The following is a 23,024-nucleotide window of genomic DNA, read 5'->3' as shown; positions in this document are numbered from 1 at the left end:
CAGCATGAATACAGATCACACCCATATATCAGCTGTTTTGTGCTGATGTTGAGTTTAGTTCTCACACGAGAAACAAAGCAAGAGGAAGAAGGTTTATCACAGTGGTTAAACAGCAATATCTGTTACAAAAAAAAAAAAAGAAACACGTGAATGTGACCAGGATTTGATACTGTGTGGCCTTGTCAGAGGCAAGTAAATACACCACACAGGTAAACAGAGTCACGGTCCCAGGAGGGTTGTGGTCATCCTGTGTGAAAAGCTAACAATGCCTGAAAGTTCATTGTGTGGGCATCAATAGAGGTCAGTAGTTTTATTCAGAAAGCTTAAATATAATAAGCAGGATGGTGTTCTATGTGCTTTTAGGCTGAAGAAGGAATTCAGCATGCCTTCAGGTTCAGTTCCAAATTCCATCCAGATCCCAAGGTATTGTTGACCCAATTTAAAAAAAAACAGACAACAAGAAAGAGAGTTATGACAGTTATAAAGAAACTGCCAGTGAGGGAAGACAGACAGTTTGGTCAGGGAGAAATATTAAAGGAAGGTGACGAAAGTGGAGACATAGAAAGCTGTGGCAGCCTTTCAAAGAGTGACATTAGTGGAGGGAATGACAAAGGTATAGAGAGGGAGATGAAGAAGAAGGAATAAACAGAAGGAAAAGCTAGAGGCGCCTGAAGGGGGGACGTGGGCTGAGCAGGAGGGAGGAGAGAAGCTCCTCTTCTCCTAATACAGCAAGTGTACTTGAAAGGAGGTGCTGTGTTACTAAAGAGGAAGAGAGAGAGGAAGAGAGAGAGAGAAGGGGAAACAGCAAGTGGCATAGGATAGAAAGATCATTGTGTTACTGCTGAGAAAGGACCCATGTCTGCACAAAGAGGTAGGTGTACTCCTGTGACTGGGCGCAAGCTCTAACTAAAGTAGGAAATCCGTTTCTGTCAGCATGACCAGTAGTAGGATATACAAGCAGCATGTATAGACGTATATGTTGAGCATGTGCTGTATTTAACTGTAAGACTTGTAGAGGATACTGTAACGGTTTGAAGCACAACAGAATGTGTGACTTTTACAGAGTGTGTTATTGGAATCTTACAGACGACAGAACCATGTGCTTATTTATGGCGGTCTTCTTTCACTACGACTGAATTAGTGTGACGAGTGTTCTTGTTTGTTTTTATAATCCAGCCAGTGGCAGATCATTTGGTTAATGATGTTATCTGTTGGGGGTTGCCTTTAGTTTAATTGTTCGCATATCTTAAAAAAGCAAATAGCTGAGTAGAGTTTCAGCTTGAGAATCTATTTTTGTGGAAAAAAATCCCATTAGCAGAGCTTTCAGGTTCATCCATCCATCCATCCATTTTCTGTTCACCCTTGTCCCTAATGGGGTCGGGAGGGTTGCTGGTGCCCATCTCCAGCTACGTTCCGGGCGAGAGGCGGGGTACACCCTGGACAGGTCGCCAGTCTGTCGCAGGGCAGCTTTCAGGTTCAGTTAAAAGTCAATAAAACAGTATTTTTAAATATTCCCTTATCAAGCCAAAGTTATCTCCCTCAAATGTTCAGTTGAAGAAATTAAGCCATCAACAACGGAATACAATAATTTCTTATTTAGTAAAAAATATTGAATTAAAAGATATTTTTTAAATCTAAAAAAGATGTATTTAAAAATATATTTGTGTACTGTATGTGACTTTAGGTCAAAGAGTAAGAGGGGGAAAAAAGTTTTCCAATATGGTACTTCCTATTTATCATAAAATTAATGTTATAACAATAGTTAAAGTCTAACTAGTGTAGTCAGACATTGATGACCCAGTTTTTAGGACTTACTAACTTCTGGTCAAGGTCTATCTAAAGCCCAGTTCACACTACACAATTTTAGAATTGTCGGCCGATTTTCAAAACCTGAGAGACCACACACTAGCCGACCAAAACTGTAGGTATAATGCGTTCGATCGGCCCGATCGTGCAGTGTGTGGTGTTCAGCTAGCCACACAGCAAGAGCAACACACCACACAAGAACTGATTTCTCACCGACATTCAGATTCCAGACCGAAAGTACAGGAAAAGCCCACTATAACACACGTGAATTTAGAGTAAACAAACATGGCAGACAACATAGAAGCAATAGTGACAGTTTGTGAGCTTATTTTAAACATAAAAGATGTAACAAAAAGAAAAGGCATTGGATATAATCACCATCACTTCAAACTGAAATCTTTGACTGTACCTGTTTAAACTAGTTCAACAGAGAGTTAGGGACAGCCTGTCCACCCTGACTTTAAAAAGGCAAAACCACTTCCCTGTGGGAAGCCCACATGCTCTTTGTTTCACTACTGCCCAAAAATAAAGACCATTTGCTATGGTGAAAAAGATCTTTTAAGGTGTTTAAGAAAGATGAAAGTGAGAAACCTAATAATATGTTCATACTGCAGCGATTTCATGTGAAATTAGCTTACAGATTCGATGCCAGTACACTAACCAAAAATTTCTAACTCTGGGTCAATTTCAATGTTGCCATCACTTGAGATGCATACTGAGGATTTCCTGAGGGATACCTTTCTAATCAACAACTTTCCTAGACCAAAACTAAAATAACCTTTGTTTCAGATATTTAAAATCTAATGTTGATACAACCATGATTTTGTTTTTTAACCTAAAATAACCTCTAGTTGGTCTGCTTCAAGCCATTTTGCCCAGTTCAAAAATGTTACTGTCACCGATTTGAATCAAGAGGTTCAGGAGGAGACAGCAGGTTCACCCTCATTTGACTCTGTGGTTTCGCAACTCCCATTGGTTTGGCATCCTCTTCCTTTCTTTTCTATGTTACTATACAGTGTTTATTTCTGCTGGAAATCCAATACGTGAGTGTTTGCATTATCAATGGAGCAGAAATGGGAAAGTAAAAGAAATCCCTCTTTAGTGGGGATATTTTATTCTCTCATTACTCTCTGCAACAACGCAAATTCACTAGGATATTATTTATTCTCATTTTACTAACTGTAAAGAATACACCTCCCTATGTAAGTCTGAATCAATCTACTATGGATTAGGTTTCACAGTAAACTCAGTCAGAATGGACTGCCATGGAGAGGAAGTTTTAGGCAACTGAATTCAACTCTGCTTCTTCAAATGTTGCAAGTGTACTGGACTTTTTTAACTATGAACCAGACAGAAAACAGTAAGCATATACTGGCAGCACCGTGATGCTGCCAGTATATGCTCCCTTACTTTAATTTAATATTAAACAACAATTAAAAAATGTAATGCAGAATCGCGATTTCATTTATTAAGGGGAAAAGATATCCAAACTAACATGGTCCTTTATGAAAAATTAATTTCATTAATTCAGAAAAAGAACATGGAGGTGGTAGTGCGATTGTCTGCGGTTGCTTCAAGATCTGAGTGACTTGTGGTCAGAATTGTAGGGTTGTCACGATACAAACATTTCAAACTCAAAATTTATGCTTTTTTATACCAAAGCAATTCTACCCATATTTATAAAATGTTTCATCACTTCCATGTCTAGCAAAACAATAGACAAGATAATGTGTTAATATCAAATAATTCAATTCAAAATTAAACTTTAAGCTTTTTTAATAAACCCAAAAGGAGATTAAATGTTGCTTATAAATCATATTATTCAAGGTTCTTCAAGGAGTTGCAATTGCTGATGGCAGAAATAATTCCCATTAATGTATTACATTACATCTGAAAAAGCCTCACTTTTTTTTAACATTGTTATACAGAGGATAGTTTTTCTTAATTTTATTTTATTTTTTTAAAATCCTCATTCTTTACACCATCATCTCCAGTGGTTCCAGTAGTCCCCAGAACAGACACAACTTTCTATCACGTTGTTTGAGCATTTTAAGTTCCTGGCTCTGATGCTGATGCTCTAACAGGTGGTGGCAAAAGAGATTACACTCATAGTTCTAGAATTTATGCAGCATCTTACCGCAAACATTTAAAGCCTCCTCTGTCCTTTCAGTGTTGTGTTTGACTTTTTGCTTAAATGTTCTAAATGTGATTTAAACTGAGTCTCTAACAGGATACAAACATTTGTCTTCCCCATGGTTTCAGTGCTGTTGACTAACATGTATTACTCTATAATGACCGAAGACAGAACATGTCAACACAAAGCTGTTATGAGCTGTTTGTCCTAACCACCAAAGAGCACCATAATTTTAGAACCTGCCTTACAGACACATTATTGTGACGTCTTCCTATCATTACAAAACTCCACTGATGATCCACAGCTCTGTCATTTCTCGACTCACTGCTGAATGTAAAGGAACACTATTCAGAAGTCTCTCACTCATGAGATCTTGCCCTCAGGCAAACAGTTAGAAGATCAGATCATCAAGAGTGAACACTCTAGTCATAAAGTCTTCAATTGAGCAAATATATATGCTAGGTTAATAGAACATTACTTTGGTGTTTTGAGTGTGTGCAGGTCTCCCGTTTGTTCTTGCAACTAAATGCCATGTAACTTTAAATGACAAGTTTTAATTGTAGCCTGCATGCTTGTTAAATAAGGCTGTTTTGTCTGGTGTCATATGTTACGCAAGTTATGTAGGTTAGAATTAGGGTTTAACATTTTTAAATGTTAAACCCTAACATTTAGGGATTTGTCCAGCCATGTAGTAAGCTGTTATCATTAAGGGAGAGGATTTGAATAAAGATATGTTGTTCATTTACATCGGCGTTTCCCAATTCCGGTCCTCAGGCCTCCCTGCCCTGCATATTTTAGGTGTTTCCCTTCTGCTACACACCTGGATTGAATATATGGGTGATCAACAGGTTTCTGCAGCACTTAATGGTCATGCAATCATTTGAATCAGCTGCTCTGGAATAGAGGCACATCTAAAACATGCAGAGCAGGGAGGCCTGAGGACCGGAATTGGGAAACGCTGATTTACATTATCCTCATGTTCACTACACAAAATAGGTCATATAAAGATAAATATACATTCTTGAAACACAATTTTAGGGACTTTGCTCAGAACTGACCAAAATATTTAGTCAAGACTCTTGACATATACAGAGTTCCTAACAAATGGTTTTTGCTCTTGCTTCTCCTGCACCTCTTCTCTTTGATTATGTCAACATTAGGGACATCCTAGTCTGAAGTTAACACTTGAGTTTTTGTTAAGACAGGTCGGAAATGGAAACACTGGCGAAATCCTTGCGCAAGTGTGTCTTGACCTAGAGAGGTGTTTTGAAGCCAGTTTTTGGAAATAAGATCACTTTAGTTGGTAGCCACTTCTCCTTAACCGTTTGAGATCCATTATGAAAACATGGAACAGACTAAGACTTGGACTGATCTGATCATTTTGAAGTCATTGATAGGTAAATGCATTATGCAAAAAGAGACTAATTTGCAAGTGTGGGTGTATCCCACAAGTCTGTGGATATTCCAAAAGAGTTTCTTTATGATCTCATGCACTAAAATTCCTGCTTGGCAGAGCCCTTGTTCTCTGCCTCAACAAGCGTTTTTAGGCCGACTTTGCTGCCAAACGTGTCAGGAAGCAGAGATGGAAAATGTTGATCTACATGGACTTTAATATAAATTTAGTTTAAATATTTCAAAATGCCCATTTCTTAGATTTGAAAACAATTGTGAGGAAGACTGAACTATTAATTCAGTGAGCATCACATTTCTACTGTAACCACTGACAGTGATGCACTTTGATTTGTACTCTATTAAGGCTTAGAATGGTAGAAAACAGTTATTCATACAAAGGCGTGTTGTTTTCCTCACCAGCATATAAATTCCATGTATCCTCATGCATTTATAATGTGCAACGGATAGGAACTGCTGCATAAATTAGGGCCACATATGGAAAACATGTGATTTCATTCTTTTTTATTATAGCTCTAAGTCTTGGAGGAACATTTTGTTGGATTTCGCAAGACTGATGTTGCAAGATGGGGGAGGTCAGACACACATGCAGACACTGTGCTTAAATCAAAGTTGGCTCTCGTTGATGTTGGATGATGTCTGGGTTATATTTCCTCTTTTTTTTTAAGAGAGAGGTTTTTTTCCATCCCAGACAGTTCATGTAAATGTTTAAGACATTTTGAAAAATAATTCAAGTGCAATTTAGCTTTAAAGAAAATAAGAAGTAGAAATGCACAGATCTGGATGATCTGAATTTTGTGGCCAATTTCCATTTTTGCAAAACTTTGACCTACACACGTTGTTTTTAGCTTAACCCAGTTGTACTTTAAGACAACTTAAGAAAAGCATTGAAAATATTTATTTGGCCTTCCTACTGTGGGTTTAATTATTTAAAAAAAGCAACAGAGGCTATATCAACCAACTAACTCACTTCTTACAATGCAGTTACATACCTAGTGATGCACTGAGTCACACAGGAAACTGCTTGGCAGGAAAATGTTCCTATCGAACTGTTTTGTCTGTGACACTGAGCTGATAATGTTGAGTCTGTGCAAGTAGTCACCAGAACATGAAGCATGACTGTCACTCTATGCAACACTGACAGTTATGCGGTGGCTGCCCTGGTGGAGAAGAAACGGCTAGGCACCCAACTAGTTCTTCAAACTTGTTTGTGTCCATTAGGATTGTGGGAAAAGAAGGAATTTGCCACTAGAAATATAAACAATCGGTATGGTCCAATAGACTAGAGATAGAGACGTTGCTAGAGCTTTTGAGAAAAAAAATCACTGAAGGGGTCTGAAAAGTCACTAAATACAGCGACAATGTTGCTAAGTTGGCAGCAGTGTTATTAACAATAAATAAACATATAAATGTGATCCCTTATCAGGTTGTAATGCCCAATTTCAATCGATTCTGAAACTATGCCATCTGGCCCAATTTCAGATTACGTGATTGGATTGGGACATTCCTAGCGCTATATAAATAAAAATAATTGAATTGAACATTTGAGGATAATTTAAATTGGTTTTCCTAATATTAAATATACTTTTGAAAATCCAGTGACCTAAACAACATTGCACAGCCTTCCTTTAAGGAAGTTTCATAAGTTAGCCAGAGTTTGTGGTTCTCACAGTATTCAAAAGTCATTCAATGGTTGTCTTTGATTTTCTTCCTTAGCCTGAAGTTAAACAATCCAAATCACCATTGATAATTAAACACATATGGTAGTTTTAGCAGCCAGATAAAAGGTTTGATTGTTTAAGTGACTCGCTTGTAACAAGTCCAATTCATTATTTGTGGTTTTAGCTTTATCAATACTTGCAGACTGACGTATTATGCAGCTCTACTTAGACACAACTAGTTACAAAAAGAGGGACATAAGTGGCTCACTTTTATTATCTCTGATAAATGTTCTGCAAAGAGATGCTGCATCTCTATTTTTAAATAATAGTATTTTAAATAGTTAAAATGTAGTTTAGAAAACCTGTTGATTTTAGACTGCATGAACTGCCCAGATTGAAATAGAGTCATGATTTTGTACATTTTGAAGGTCCAGAGGGAGCGCAATTGCCCATAAACTGCAACGTTCTGTTTTTAATAAATCACCCAAACCTCTCACAGGTTGAGCAAGTTTAATCATAGAATCTAATCAAATTATTGAGTGAATGTGTTTTTAATAAAAAGGCCCACAAGCTCTGGGTCTTCTCTTGTAAACGGAACTTGATGAATTGCGTTATACTTCTGGCTTAAAGTTGATACTTGTCATCAATGAGCAAAGAACATGCTCACACAGCTTTTTACAATTTTCCCAAACACCGTGAAAAGGCAAATTAACACAAAATAATAGGCAATCAGCTCAGTTTTTGAAGTCATTAGAAAAAAAAATCTAAAAAAATAAAGCCTCCTTAATCTATTGGGTTTAGAAAAATTAAAAGGGGCAAGCTGACTGTGTGTCTCCTATGTGTGTGTAAGCACAAGGGATTGCGTATTTGGAGATGTGTGGCAAGGAGGAGAAATAAACAGCAGGACCATCTGTGAATGGATCAACATATCTGCAGGCAAGTCATGTTTTGAGTCTGCACCAAAGTCAGAACATGCAGACACACGCACAACCAAAAAGAAAAGGGAATTCCAATCAGACAGTGAGATGACATCACAGCCTCCTGGTGATAAAAAGCGAGCCAAACAAGGGAGTCCCCACTTCCCCTCCCACCAAAACGTCCCGCCGGGAGAACTAACAGAGCATGTGGCTCTCGTTAGTTTAGAGAACTTTAAAGGGGTTCATGTTCGCACGAGCTTGCCCATCAACAAACACTTGGCTAGCTGTGTTTCCACAGTGACCAGTTTTACTGCTCCGGGTAGGGGAGGAAATGCCAAACTCAGACTAGAGAACTGCTCCGACAGCAGTTAGTTTTATTCTAGTTCTCTGTCCAGCCACAGACAGAGAACCTCACCTTTATCGTTCTTTTATTTCCCTATGTCCTTTCTCTCCTCTGCCTGTATTTTCTATCTCTCTCTCTCTTCCCTCCCTTTTTCTCTCTCTGGATCCACTCCCCTTCGTTCACTATCATTGCCAACTTCACTGACAGAGGTAAGTGAAGCACTCTCTGTGTTCGCCACTGGCTTGTTGTATTGCTACACTTTAGGTTTTGGAGTTTCTGTGAGGATAAAGGTCAGGGTTACAATCAGAGCTGCAGGTTCTGCTGATGCAGTAGAGCTTCTCGCTCATATTTGTACTGTGTTAAACGCACAGCACACTGTGCTGGGGGTTGTTTGACAGGTCTTGAATAGTGTCTGGCAGTTTGTAATATGCAAGCGTGTGTATTTCTGTGTGTTAATGCAAGTGTGCGTAAACTCAGGTTTTAAAGCATTATCTTACATTACAGTAACTGGATAGAAACAACCTGTTCTTTTTAAACACACTAATGACAACATTGCTCTGCTGGAGACCATTAATCATGCAAACAAAGGTTTTGAAAACTAAAGGAAGTAAAAACAGCTCAAATCTTCCCAAAATGTTGCTGTGTATTTCTGGTTAGCTTACTGATGGAACGCTGCTAGAACATTCATGTAGAAGTTACAAGAAAAATAAAGGTAGATATTTTGCAGCTGCAAAAATAACCAGTTATGGACTGGAAAGTAAAGAAGTGCAACATTCAGCTTTTCGGATAAAGTGATAAAATAAGATTGTTACACCTTGGTTCTGTGTACAATGAATGTTAAAACTATCACCATATTTAGCACATCTTTTGGTAAAATATGCAAACATGTGATACCCCCTCTAAAAATCCTCATAACTCCCAATTTTAATACTTAAAACACCAAATATACTTTAAGTTTCAATGTTATGCACAGCAGAAACTGTCTTAGAACTATTGTAAAAGCTGACATCTACAGCTAATCAGCGATAAGGAATATAATTGGAGCTCCTGGCCTTATTGCTTTGCAAATGCCAGCCTATAATGTGTCAAGTAGCACAATGCCAAGGTACTTCAGCTTTGCAAGCTGTATTTTCTATCAAATATTTTACATATGCTCTATGGAAAGATCTGCCAATAGCTGGATTTCTTGCAGTAAACCTTAAAGTCATGTTTGACAGGAAAATACTGAACACGAATAGGCAGGTGTCCTATATTTTGCTTACATCTATGTATCAGCATAAATAACTGTTATAAATTACATTATTGTAAATGTTGTGCACAAGTTATTAGATTATTTAGATTATTTTAGCAGTCAAAATAACAATATTTTCCATTTTAAATATATTGGAGGGAATTATCTCCCTTGTGCTGTGAGACCTGCTGTTACCGGTAGCCTGTCCCAGATAAATGGAGGGCAATGGTGGCATGATGCAAATTCAGTTACTCTATGAAACCATGGCAGATTTTATCCAGAAGAAGCCAGAGACAGAAGTAGCAAACCGAAAAATATTCATTTTAAAATTTATATCTCAAATAAGATGCTGTTTAAGATTAATAACTGCTTAGTGACACACATCTAAACATGTCTTAATAGGTCTGCATAGCCCTAATAAAAGCATCTGTTTGATTTCAGCCAACTGTTTCCCTATGCCGTGTAAACAGCTAAGCTATTATTGAAACTAGGTCTTTAAACTCTTTCCAGAGTGGAAATCCTGTTGATCTTTCAGCATTACTCAAATACTTCAGTGGAATAATATCTCAAATGTTCTGTGTCTGAGATAACCTCCCCTAGAGTAAATGAAGAGAATGGAGGGAGATCAGACGCACAAATCAGAAATCCATCTGCAACCCTTGGTTACAAACAAAACAATTAAACACAATACGCAACCTCCAACAGACTCCCACATGCTGTGACTTAAACATCTGGATGCAAGGCTGGCTTACATTTCCTCCCTAAACCCATATCCAATGTGTTCCCGTCTACCCCTTTTCTACCTTGGCAACCCTCTGCCGTTTCCTTCCTGTCTCCCCCTTCTGTCTGTCTGTATCCACCCCCGCTCTCAGAGATGAAAGAGAAGAACCCCTGGCACAAGCCGCTGACCATCATCATCACTGTGATTGGTGTCATAGCGATTGTTGCCCTGGTGACGGTTGCAGGTTTGCAGAACAGACCTGTCTTCCAAAAGTACAAGGTATGCTAAAAGAAATTCTTGAAGTGTGGAGGTCATGTGTGAGAGCAACCCTAGCCTAAAACCCATCTACCAAATTTGGTATGCAGTCAGTATGACCTCAGCTTTTCAACCTGTACTATTGATTTTAGGAATGCACAAGCAAATACACCCAGCAGATGCTGATAAGATAAATCCTTGTTTTTTGTCAGAGTTTGATCTTAAGCTACCTAATTGTAGTGGACGTCATGCATTTACTTGATGACTCTTTTCCTGTTTCACAAACTTTAATGTGCTTGGGATGCAACTCTAGTATGTTTGTCTAAGTGTTATGCAATCACTACAACTGAGATTCAAAATGGCACATCTGGAAGGAACTGTCTCAGAATTAATGACTCAAACAGCATAAACAGAAATTCCTCCTCCTGTCTCCGCTCAGTATGGGATTGTGCTCGATGCCGGCTCTTCCCACACAGCTCTTTATATCTACAAGTGGCCAGCAGAGAAGGATAACAACACTGGAAGAATTGAACAGAAGCATTCCTGCAAAGTAAAAGGTAAAGTATAGACAGCAAAAGCTGTGCATGCATAGTGTTGAATCATTTAATACTACACTACATAATTTCTAATGAATATGAATAGGGTCCATGATATCAGGATAAAATCTGATATGCGGTAATATTGATGAATGTTGCGATAACAATATGAATTGTGATAAACAACCAAGCCTTGAAGTCTTTCTGTGTTGGCTCAAGAGCAAAAAAAGGCATAGAAATAAGTGATATACCAAGCAACTGAGGAAAAAAATGAAATTAACTGCTTCAGTTTCAACAAGGCTTTCCTAGAAAATGTGCTTCCGTCTAAAATCTATTGCTTTAGCAGTGAAACAGCTTAGTTATATTTTCTTAACGGCTTCATTAGCCTCTACAACGTTTTATGCTGGATTAGCAATAAGGGTCAACTACTTCTTTAAATTGGTTGGTTCACTAAAAAGAGTCAGCTTTTAATCATAATCAACAACATTTCATTAGGATTGAGGTCAGGACAATTCCCGAAGCTCAGGATGCACGAACACAAGTCTTACTCAATTTTGGTGTTGCCGCTAAACCATCACCCAATAAAAGGTAATCATGGCTTGGGGCTGATCATTTAAAATATTTTAGGAGATGCTGTAGAGAAATTAGGCCACGCCCACCAACGATTCTTGTGGATTCCTGTCGGGGGGTGATTAAGGATGTACCCTAGTGAGTTTGGTGCAGGTCGGCCCGAAACTCTGGAATTTAGAACCAAACGTATGGCAATGGCGTTACAACTCACTTCGCCACGCCGCCACGCCCTCCTGCTCCATCGAAACCGATCAGGGTTGGAATCCACGTCACAACAACATGTCTTCTGTCTCTGGACACAGACTCCTGTTGATGAGATCAAAGGGGTCAGATAGAGATCGTTGGCAGTAAAACATGACACTTACTGTTCTCAGGGGGCGTGGCTTAAGTGATGTCGTCATTTGACCATTGGGTATTGTAGCGCACCTGATGATAATCAAACACTGAAAGTTCGGTGCCTCTGTGAGTTTTTGTGTAGGAGATATGACAGTTTCGTGTTTCATGGCGGGTAGGTCTTTTGAAAATTGTTAGGTGGCCCTAGCTAGTGTTACCCTGCAACCTCGGATGGCTGAGGGTAACGTAGATGATGATCTTCCCTCAACGTGTGATGCTGCGATATGAAAAAGACGAGACACACACGTTGAGCTCTTTTTAACTCCAACAGGAAGATTTATTCTTCTTATGATGACCATACTCCATATCAAATACTTCAGGTATCACTGTATAACTTACACAAATAACCCTTCGATTCATTACATTACAAATGACTGTAATATCCCTTTAAACCGAACGAGAATTATTTTAACATGCTCCATCATGAATTTTATTGAATGGCAAAATATTTTAGATAGTTCTTAATTATCCAAACCAATTAGCTTTGTTTTAACTCAAATACCTTGTCTCTTTTCCTCAGACCTTTTATATGTTTAACTGTCAAAATAAAAATATATGGATTTGCTTTTAACTATTTTAATAGCTTTTACAATTTTTATTCTGCACAACATATACTCATTGAGTTTGACTGACAACATTGTTTCTGTGTTTCCCAGCTAGCTCAACACGTGTACAATGTTCGCTCGCATTAGCATTAGTTAGCCTCCAGAAATACATCCCGTTTTCTACGCAATGTCCATCCAAAGCTGTACAAAGTGACCCACCAGTTGACTCTCGAGTCTATAACCTCTTAATTCTTGGACACCACATTTATGCATCAACATACATTTTTACTGACCTGCGACATGAAAAAGACGAGACACACACTAACTGAAATAACACTAAAGAACTTATTACGATGAGAAATTAAAGATACAAAATGAAAAATTATGTTGGGGTGCCTATTTTCTTGCTTCTTTTTTTTTTGTTTACTAACTTGTTTTTCACCCCTCTACACTAGGTTGAGCCGTTTCTTGTGCGATTATTGCGACAACTATAAAATACGTACATTTTTCACAGTCCTGATGTGTCCGCCAAAGTTGGTGAGTTTTTGAATATGATAAAGCCCCCCAAAAGTCCCCTCTTTAGGGGGGCAGAATCGTAATAATAAGAAACAGTATAAAAACAATAGGCCTTCGCAGCACTGTCGCTGCTCGGGCCTAATAAAAATAAATGAGCTTTGATGTTTGTTCATCAAGTCAGAATTGTTTTTGTCCAAATCTCAATATATTGTGAAAAAGATTTTATCTCACATCCCCAATGAGATATGAAGCAACAAAATGAGCAGCACCACTGGCAAAAGCAGCTGCATCAGCAGTCTTCATTAAACAAAATTGCTACTTTGAAATGCTTAGCTTGACTCCTAGTCTGACTGTTAAAAGCTGGAAATAATTTGTGATCCAAACAATAAATTGATCCCTGACCCTCAATTTTATCCAAAACTTTTTGGATTAGATTAATTACAGTAACAGGAAAATCTGTATTGTGCATCCAATTTGTTGTTTTTTAAAAAATTACTGAGTCTATAAAATTATGCTTATATGGACAAAGAATGATCCAAAGCTAATATTCTGCATGCCCAATATGAATTTATACAAATATCTGACTGAAACTGCATATGAAGCAGTTTCAGGAGCAGTGCTCCATATGACTGAAACAGTCATATGGGGCAGTTTCAGTCATATGGAACTGAAACTGTTTCATATGTTCCATATATATGTTCATATATATGTTCATATATATGAATATATGAAAAAATATGAGTTTCAGTCATATGGACTGAAACTGTTCCATATGACTCATATGGAACAGTTTCAGTCCATATGAAACAGTTCCATATGCTCCAAACTGCATATGGAGCAGTTTCAGTCAGTTTCACTAAAATTCTTTAGTGACTGGTAAACAGAAAAAATGGGCAGCCATTATGGGTTTTATGAGCACTGATAAGTTAATAGGAAAAAGGTGGTTGAAATAAAGACATTCTGTGACAGAAAGTCTCGCAGCAGCGAAACACACAGTTTGAGGGTTTTAGCTCATAAAATCCAAGAAACCAGAACAGCAGTAGCTGAAAATACTTCAAATTTTAACTTGAACAGCTGCAGACAGGTCAGACTGCCCATATTACATCCTGCTCACCACTTGAAAGGCTCTGTCATGATTACCATGTAAACTGGACCATTAAGCAGAGAAACAAGATGTCCTCATGGTCTGGCTTTGCTTAACATCTTGTGAACAAGGTCAAATTAAATTAACACTTTAAATCACAAACTGACCAGAAAAACCTGTGAGCTATTTGTTTCTTTCATGGATCAGAACAGGGGGCAACGTACGGTACTTCAACCGTGTCTAATTCACCTCAGCTTTACAAAGACCACCTGTAAAACAACTCAGGTCTGGCCTTTTCGTTGCCATCTGTGGAAAATCCTAGCAGATTATTGTCCAAATATCCAAACTCTTTAGAGCTTCCTGTTTTTAAAGATTTCAGCTTCCTCCTAAAATTTTATTATTCTTACAGGTAAAGGTATCTCAAGCTATGCAGCTGTACCAGAGAAGGCTGGAATGTCACTGACAGAGTGCATGCAAGAAGCCGAGATGCAGGTTCCCGCTTGGAGACACCAGGAGACGCCGCTCTATCTGGGGGCTACAGCTGGAATGAGACTGCTGAAGTAGGTTCAACACATAACTACATATCTGTAATGCAACTTAAAACATCATTTTAAAAAAATAAACAGATTCCAGTGCCAGTTCTCACAAGCCCCAATACACATCATGGCAACATTGTTATGGTCCAGTCAAGCAGAAATGAAAGCAGAGTAATCTCTCTGTGGTAGTTCTACCAGTAGCAGAAATCCTGGACCTGAATCTTTATTGCAACACTGCTCTCTAATGAGCTCAAATGTCTTGAACTACTGATGAGGTGAAAAATAGCTTTGTTGTAATTGTAACCACTGTTCTAGTTTTCCCCGATGAACAGCGCCCAGATTCTCTGACCTACACTCTATCAACTACCTCACAATGAGAAAATAATGTATTAATTGGCAACAATATATGTAGTGAATAGAGTGCGTAACTGAGCACAAGAGCAAGACTAAGATAGCTATAAGTAAGATCTAAATGCAGTGTGACTGTGACCTTATACTAAAATAAGGAAGGAAGATGGTAAAGTTGAATGTGTACCAGTTTAATAAACCGTACTGGTCAGTAATAAACCAAGGGCAATGCACATTAACAGAGCACAGATAACTTTCAGCACCATGGAACAATAGCACAGAAGGTATCCCACCCATTAATTAGATATTAATCGCAGGAAGTGCTACACTCAATATTACCACCCCAATAGATTAGTAATAGGATTTTAAGCACACTTAGTGCAACTGTGCTGCCTCAGAACCAGAACTGTTCAAAACAACCCCTTTAAACAAGTGGTATTCAATAAACAAAAACAATAAAGCTGAATGTATGAAATACAAATACTGTTGGCATCAACCACACTATTCAGTTTCTTGAGTTATTAAAGCAGTCCGTTGGCTTTTCAAACGTTGCAGGCCTGAGGAGACTCTGTTAGCATTTGTCCTCGGAATAGCAGTTCCAATGATGGCGGCTCCCAGAACAACCACGAGGAATGGGTTACTCACCCCACCATGGATTACCAGTTTTAGCCGAACGGCAATAAAACCGCTCCAACTTCGGTCCCACCGTCCGTTCCGGCTCACGAGCGAGGTTCGGATCTGCAGCTCCAAAATTCAAGCAAAACGTTGAGTGTGGTCCGGATCCGTGGCTCGAAAAACCAAGCAAAACGTTCAGGAAAAGTTGGTAGCTCCAACAGGTTAGCAATAAAAAAAAATAATAGTCCACAGCGGCACAGCTCCAACCTCGTCCATGAACGGCCGCCGGCCAACTGACTGTGCGTAGCAGCGGCACTTACACCTCCAGTACCGTCCTCACCCCAGTCCATCACAACCAATCAAATTGCTTAAACTTGATTTTGCCCTTGACTGACCAGTAAGGTAGAGCCAAGTAAAACTGATGCATTTACTGCCGGTAGTAAATAACAATATGTGAGTGTAAAACATTAACCAAGTTAAGAAAACGTGATTACTACTGTTTAAGGTGAAAAGAGCTACAATGCATTGTATTTAAGAAAATGTTTAAGGAGTGTGGGAGAAAGGAGTGATATATATATAACCTGAGGGGTTACATAATATTAGAATATTTTAATTTTAATAACAGATATGAGAGAAAATGCACTTATTTGGAATAAAAATAACTAATTTATGGTCATAATGTTTGCCTTTAATTGCAGACATGAATAGATGTTTTCTGTTGATTGGAGTACCTCTTAGACGTTTCTAGGACAACACAAGGATTTATAATCCCAGTGTTCACTAACAGATTTTAAATTCATTCCTTCACCATGATGTAAATCATGGGTGGGCAATTATTTTTATTCTAAAGGGCCACATAAGCAGCTACAAATGTTGTCCAGCCCCAGTGCTTTGTCTGAACACTGAATTTTCCCCCAGGGATATATTTAATACTAAACCATAAACCTTCTTCTGTCTTCATCAGGCATCAGAAAAACGTTACAACTGAAAAATAATAAATAGATAGCTGAAACTTTATATTTACTTAGTACTAACAAATATTTCAAACAAAGACAAACTTGTGTTTATCCTGATGATTTAAATTCAATTTGTAATTCCTGAGAACAAGTCTGGGTCCATTTTCCGCAAACACAGTACAACACTTTGAGCTGTCGAACTAAATACTTGGGTACAAGTTTTGGTAATACTATTCTGTCTCTTTTTTCCAAGCATAAGTTGAAAGTTATTACATTAATTTGTATCTGTTTACGGGGAAGTGCTTACAAAAATGCATTGCTGGGGGGGGGCTGTATAAGGATCCCTATAAGCGGGGGGGGCGGGGGGGGGGGTGTTCAAAATAAAAGCATTTACAATTACCATGTGGGACATTTGATGAGGTTATAAGAGGATAAAAAAAATAACAGAGCTGATCCAAAAGTTTATTTTTCAAATATACTGTAGGTTTTAATGGAAACTTTAATTTTAGCACTTAGTGAAACTAGTATTGATGGGTTAGTGTGTGCAGCCAAGTTGAACTTCCCAGTAACATGTCTGTTGCATTGTATGCATTTGTGTACAAAGGGAGACTCAGTGCTTCACATGTAAACACCGACATGATCCCATGAGATTCAACTCTTTACTTGTATTTGCATTGCAAAGAGGGAAATCCAGCTATCCGCCTTTTCCACTTACAAATGTTATGATTTATGTCCGTGCAAACTTTAGTGACAGGGAAATTAATATCTTGCTGTCAAAGCAATTTTAAATGATACAGTTCATTCATTATTTATGGGTAGCTGCATTGTTTTGAATTATGCATGTGACTCACTGTATGAAATTGCTGATGGTGTGTGTGTGTGTGTGTGTGTGTACAGTATGGAGAACAGAGTGGCATCAGACAAGGTGTTTGAGGCTGTGGAGAAAACCCTGCAAAGATTCCCTTTTTCGTATCAGGGGGCGAGAATACTCAGCGGGCAAGAGGAGGGCGCCTTCGGCTGGGTCACCGTCAACTACTTGGATGATCGTCTCAAACAGGTTAGTCAACAGATCTAGAAACAGATCAACTCAAGTCTGTCAAATTTAAAAGTTTTTTTGTGTGTGCAAGGGTGTCACCACTGTGCAATGACTTCATTTCCCGCTTGTTTTTGCTTCAGGGTCTACAAACAACAGGGGCTCTTGACCTTGGTGGGGCCTCAACTCAAATCAGCTTTGTACCTCGTGAATATGACATTTCAGAATCTCCAAGCAACGCTGTGGCCTTCCGACTCTATGGAAATTACTACAACCTGTACACTCACAGCTTCTTGTGCTATGGGAAGGACCAAGCGCTAAGAATGGCTCTGGCACACCAGACTCAGGTAATCCTTTGAGGTTTTTAAAAGTTCAAAGTTCATTCTATGATTTTCAGTGACTTTGGGTAAAATGTAGAGCAATTTATCAAATTACCTAAACATATTTCCTGTGTCTCTTTTTCAATCACTTTCCCAGTCAGGTCCAATAACAATATCTGATCCGTGCTTCCACCCAGACTATTCAGTGACAAGGAATTACAACACCCTGTATGACAGCCCATGTGTCTCAGAAAGGAAACCCAAAGTAGCTCCTTTAAACTTCATTCACACAGGAGAAGGAAACTTTTTACAATGCCAGGAAGTTATCAAAAGTCTGTTTAACTTCAAGTCCTGCAAATACAGTAAATGCTCTTTCAACGGGATCTTCCAGCCACCTGTGCAAGGATCATTTGGGGTAAAATAGTTCAGATGTTTGTGTTTTTGTAGCAGTTCACACATCATATGAGTCATTTCTCTAGAGGTCTACAACATTTCTGCATTTCATGATGATAACATTTTTACTGCATGACTTTTTCAATCAACACTTAAATCATTTTCAAAAGAAACCAATTGTTTTTTCCATCAAACAGACTGGTTACTGCATCTTTAAAATAGGTGAAAAAGGCTCTAGGGTGTTTCCACCAACACAGTTCAAGTGTTGGTACCCAGAATTAGAAAAATGTGGGAATTCAAAGTTTTAATAAATAGAGGGAAACAAATCAGTTTTGTCAGTATTTGACCAGCCAAACACTGATCAGAGCCAATCAGGGAACAATTGGCCAATTCCAGTCTTTTTCCCAATCACTGTTTTAATTGTTAAGTGATTACTTTTCCTAAACTTGGTAGATAAAAAGGGAAAACAACTAAATAAGAATGTTTTTATTGGTTGTCGGCTTGCATGATCCCGCCTCCTGACAATCGCAGTTCTTTTCTCTGGCCCAGCAAAGACCTGACATACAGTAACACCAATATTTTATGTGAAAGATAGCAATGAAACTAAATTTTAAAAAGATGGTGCTAATGAAATTCAGCTGCCAATGTAGCTCTGGAACCAATTTCCTAGAAATATTCCTCACCATTGTGTGTCAGCTCTATTTTCAGACATATTTTGTAAAACGTTAAAGTTTTTAGAAAAAAACAGTCAAGTTAACAGAATTGTATTTCAAAAAGAAAACTAAAAACCTAATATTTTTATAAGCTGATTCTCTAAAATTCTCCTGGCAGCGAACATAAGTCGGTATTTTAGCCTTGTGTGTCAAATACAAGAATAGAACAAAAGAGCAATGCTTCATTCTTCTAAATATAAAGCTCATATCCTTTTTCCCATTTCCTCTCTGATTGTAGGCCTTCTCTGCGTACTACTTTGTGATGAACTTCCTCAACCTGACCGATGGTTCCATGTCATTAGAAACTATAACGAACTATGTAGCAAACTACTGTTCAACCCCGTGGAATAAGGTTGGGCCATATTTATTTATAAGACACATGTTGAAAACTGATTTGCAGTGTTAATACATTTCCACTTTTTAATAAACTCCTTCAGTATTTTCTGCACTGTGCATTGATAATATCCTAACATTTAAATTGGTTGAACAGATAAAGAAGCTACACTCAGACATTAATGAGAAATACCTGGCCGAATATTGCTTTTCTGGCACATACATCCTCACACTGTTGACAGAAGGATACAACTTCAATACGGAGACATTCTCCAAGATCAAATTCATCAAAGAGGTCAGTAGATCACCACCCACACTTTCCTGTTCCCAAACATTCAAGGCCAATGCTTCCTTTCATACTTCTGCTACATCCTGTTATATCCTCACTGTCAGCCATGTCCTTAGACTAGAACTTTTAATGGAAAAACTACTCAGTAGGTATTGATTGGTATGAGGTTCTCATGGTATGATAATTTAAGTAAAATACAATTTATTTTGTATTTTTGAACGGTATTTACACACTAAATTAAATAAATACCTAAAATGAAACAGCTTTTATTTAAAACTGAAATACATTTTCTTAACTGCTGCAAAAAGAAACATATTTACTACTGGCTGCACCAGATCAAATAGCTATGGCTTGAATGCTTTACTTGACCAGGCAAATATTTCTAACTGAGCAACACATCCACACACTAACTTCAACCAAACTGTGACATAGAAATACACAAGAAAAGCTACAGAAAACTAGTTAAAATAATAATTTAAGAGGAAGCACACTAAGATGCAACCAAACTGACCATATTATCTTGATTTAAAACACTGGAATTGCCTAGGAAAGGTAAACTTTTGTAGTTTAATATGCTTGATTGATATGACTAGACTCATTACTCACATTGAGTAATGAGTCTAGTCTAAGCATCTAAAGCATTCTTTAAGCATCTAAATAATTCCATAATGATTCACAAATATCCAACATCATTCCTGAATGGAGTGGATATCACAAGAAAACCGATGTGCGACACCCAGTATACCATACTGTGGTGTATAAACGTCGCAAACACACATCACATGACAATATGGGGGGAAATGCACCAATAAATCTACCGGTAATTAGGACCACATTTAGCAGAAATGTCCAAGAGACTAAAACAGTGTTCAAACACTGTTCAAAGTAACAACATAAAAACAAAAGCACTGACTAACACTGTTTGCTGAGAACATGATGATTTTCCTTATGTAGCCGTTTAGCTAACGGCTTAGCGGAACCACGCTGATGTGTCTAGTTCTTGTAAATTTGGTGATTTCTAGAGAAGAGGATTAGGGTTACTATTCCCAAAGTTCTGGATTTTTATCATCAGAATTCTGAATTTAATGTCAGATTTCTGGCTTTTTTTCCCACAAAACTCTGATTTTATTATTTTTATTTTTATTGAGCATTTATTTCTGTTGCTTATAATTATGACTTATAATTAATGAAAACCAAAAGAGAAGAAAAAACTGTCATTTTATAAAACTACAATTTTGTCACTTTCCTAAAGTAATGGCCCAAGTAAATTTTTTTGTCAAAAGTGATTTCTTTGTTTTTTTTAATTTTATTTGTATTTTGTTATTATTACTTTGTCAAAATAAGTTTTGGCAATAAATGACTTAGGTTATTGCTTTGGGAAGGTAACTAACTATATTACATCATTTAAAACAAATATATGAGTTTTGACACAAATGTGGGCCTAGATAAAAGTATGTCCATGCACTTTACTGTGTATTTATAAAACACTTGGTTAAGTCTCCTTCTTTATTAAAGTACTGGATCAAAGTAGTGTGAAATGGAGTGATCAAATTACAGCTCCACAAAGGTTGCTTTTATAGAGGCTTTCACCCTTGTCTGTATTGTTGAGTCAAGAGTGTCATCTTTCTCTAGCTAATACCCCCCAAAAAAGTGACTTTGATTGTGTGGCTCTCTTCTCTAACAGATTCAGATATCTAGAGTTTTAAATGAAATGCAGCATTTACTTTCCTCTAAAAAAAGGGACTGTGTAACACTGTCCAACAGGACAGTCATCTTTTTATTCTGCCAAGTAAAGACACCTCTGAGGTTCTATCTGGTTCATGATTGGCTTAGCACAAGGAATGTGACAGTTGTTGTGGATACGTTTATGTGTGTGAGATTAGGCTTTGGATTCCTGTTGGTTGTGCACATTTTTCTACCACACAGAAACAACATTTCGTAAACACTTAAAATAAATATATAATTCTGCATGTAACATATGCACATTGCACATGAACGTGTTTGAATTAAATTACAGCAAGTATCTAACATTTTCTAGTAAACTGAGATGCATCTTTAAGCAATAAAAAGCTTGCTTGAGCGTATTGTGAGAGTATTTAAAGTTATCCTTCGTGTGGTGTTTTCAGATAAAAGGCAGTGATGCAGGCTGGACACTGGGCTACATGTTGAACCTGACCAACATGATTCCAGCAGAGACTAAAGACTCACCCCCACTCCCACACGCCGGCTACGTCTCCATAGTCACTGTCATCGTATTACTGCTTTTCATCCTTGTCACTCTTTTCATCCTCAGCTTTCGTTCTATCTGGCCCAAATGCTCCAAGGAACCACAGATTGTATAAACACAATAATGCATCCATGTCTGAGTGCTTTTTCAGGAACGTCTGCAAAGAGTTGAGTGTGTGTGTCGGTGTGTGTGGGTGAAAGGTCATCTGACACTGTCAAATGGTCCCTAGCCAAATGGTCCTGCAACTCCTGCTGTTTCAAGGATTTTTCAGAAAGGCATACGTTTTCTCTCATCGGGAGAGTGAAACCTCTGACTGAAGGACATTTTCTCAACTTAAATATGGGGCTGGGACTTGAATGAGCAAAACTGAATGCATGCCTGAAAGTATGTGTGCATCCTCATTGGTATGCATGTCTGTGTCCTGATTTATGCTGTGAATATGTAACTGTATAAATAAAGTTACCCAGGTTTATATGAAAACCTCCTTGTAGTTACACCGTCGTCTTAAACGCTTTCAAATTTTGCGACTTTGCGATAAACTTTAACGTGAATTTTCCGTGATAAAGCAACAAAAAGTCATAATTAGTAGATATTTTTCTACCAATTATGAATTGGTAGAAAAATATCTTTTTCTTTGGCAAACAAAAATCTGAAAAGTGGGGATGGTATACAACCCCCTTGCAACCCCCTTGCTTCTCCTAAATAAAATGTAGTGTCTTATGAAATTACCTAATTAGTAAATAAAGTCTCTCTAAATTCTCCCTAGGTGTGAGTGTGTGTGTGCATGGTTGTGTGTCCTGTCTGTTTCTGTGTTGCCCTGCGACAGACTGGCGACCTGTCCAGGGTGACCCTGCCTCTCGCCCGGAACGTTAGCTGGAGATAGGCACCAGCACCCCTCCCAACCCCACTAGGGACAAGGGTGTTAGAAAATGGATGGTAAATAAAGTTCACTTGTGTGTATTTTAATCTCAGTTCTGTTAAGGTCTCAGCTTCCTGAAGATCAAGAAACAGAAGATATGTCAAAGATATAGTTGCCTATGAGTTTATATAAAACTATCCACCAAGGTTGACAAGCCAGGCACTGAGAGCATTAATTAGAGATACAGCCAAGGTTATTTAGTTATGTATTCTACATATAT

General features: G+C 38.0%; 1 protein-coding gene across 2 annotated transcripts; it reads left to right on the top strand.

Annotated features, from left to right (window-relative positions):
- Positions 1 to 509: 509 nt before the first annotated feature.
- Positions 510 to 22,375, top strand: entpd1 (ectonucleoside triphosphate diphosphohydrolase 1). 2 transcript variants are annotated; one of them, XM_028029523.1, is made up of 10 exons: positions 510 to 871; positions 10,375 to 10,502; positions 10,918 to 11,035; positions 14,532 to 14,682; positions 17,475 to 17,634; positions 17,754 to 17,957; positions 18,088 to 18,345; positions 19,275 to 19,388; positions 19,527 to 19,664; positions 21,785 to 22,375. In XM_028029523.1, the coding sequence occupies exons 1-10, from the start codon at positions 856 to 858 to the stop codon at positions 21,998 to 22,000; spliced, it is 1,503 nt and encodes a 500-aa protein (XP_027885324.1). In that variant the 5' UTR covers positions 510 to 855; the 3' UTR covers positions 22,001 to 22,375. The 2 variants fall into 2 exon arrangements, with proteins under 2 accessions (XP_027885324.1, XP_027885325.1); XM_028029524.1 differs by lacking the exon at positions 510 to 871 and adding an exon at positions 8,233 to 8,480.
- The last annotated feature ends 649 nt before the right edge of the window (positions 22,376 to 23,024 follow it).

The sequence above is a fragment of the Xiphophorus couchianus genome, chromosome 10, assembly GCF_001444195.1.
Source record: "Xiphophorus couchianus chromosome 10, X_couchianus-1.0, whole genome shotgun sequence".
NCBI classification, from domain to species: domain Eukaryota; kingdom Metazoa; phylum Chordata; class Actinopteri; order Cyprinodontiformes; family Poeciliidae; genus Xiphophorus; species Xiphophorus couchianus.
Note: the sequence above shows the minus strand (reverse complement) of the source record. Positions and strands in the feature narration are given on the sequence as shown.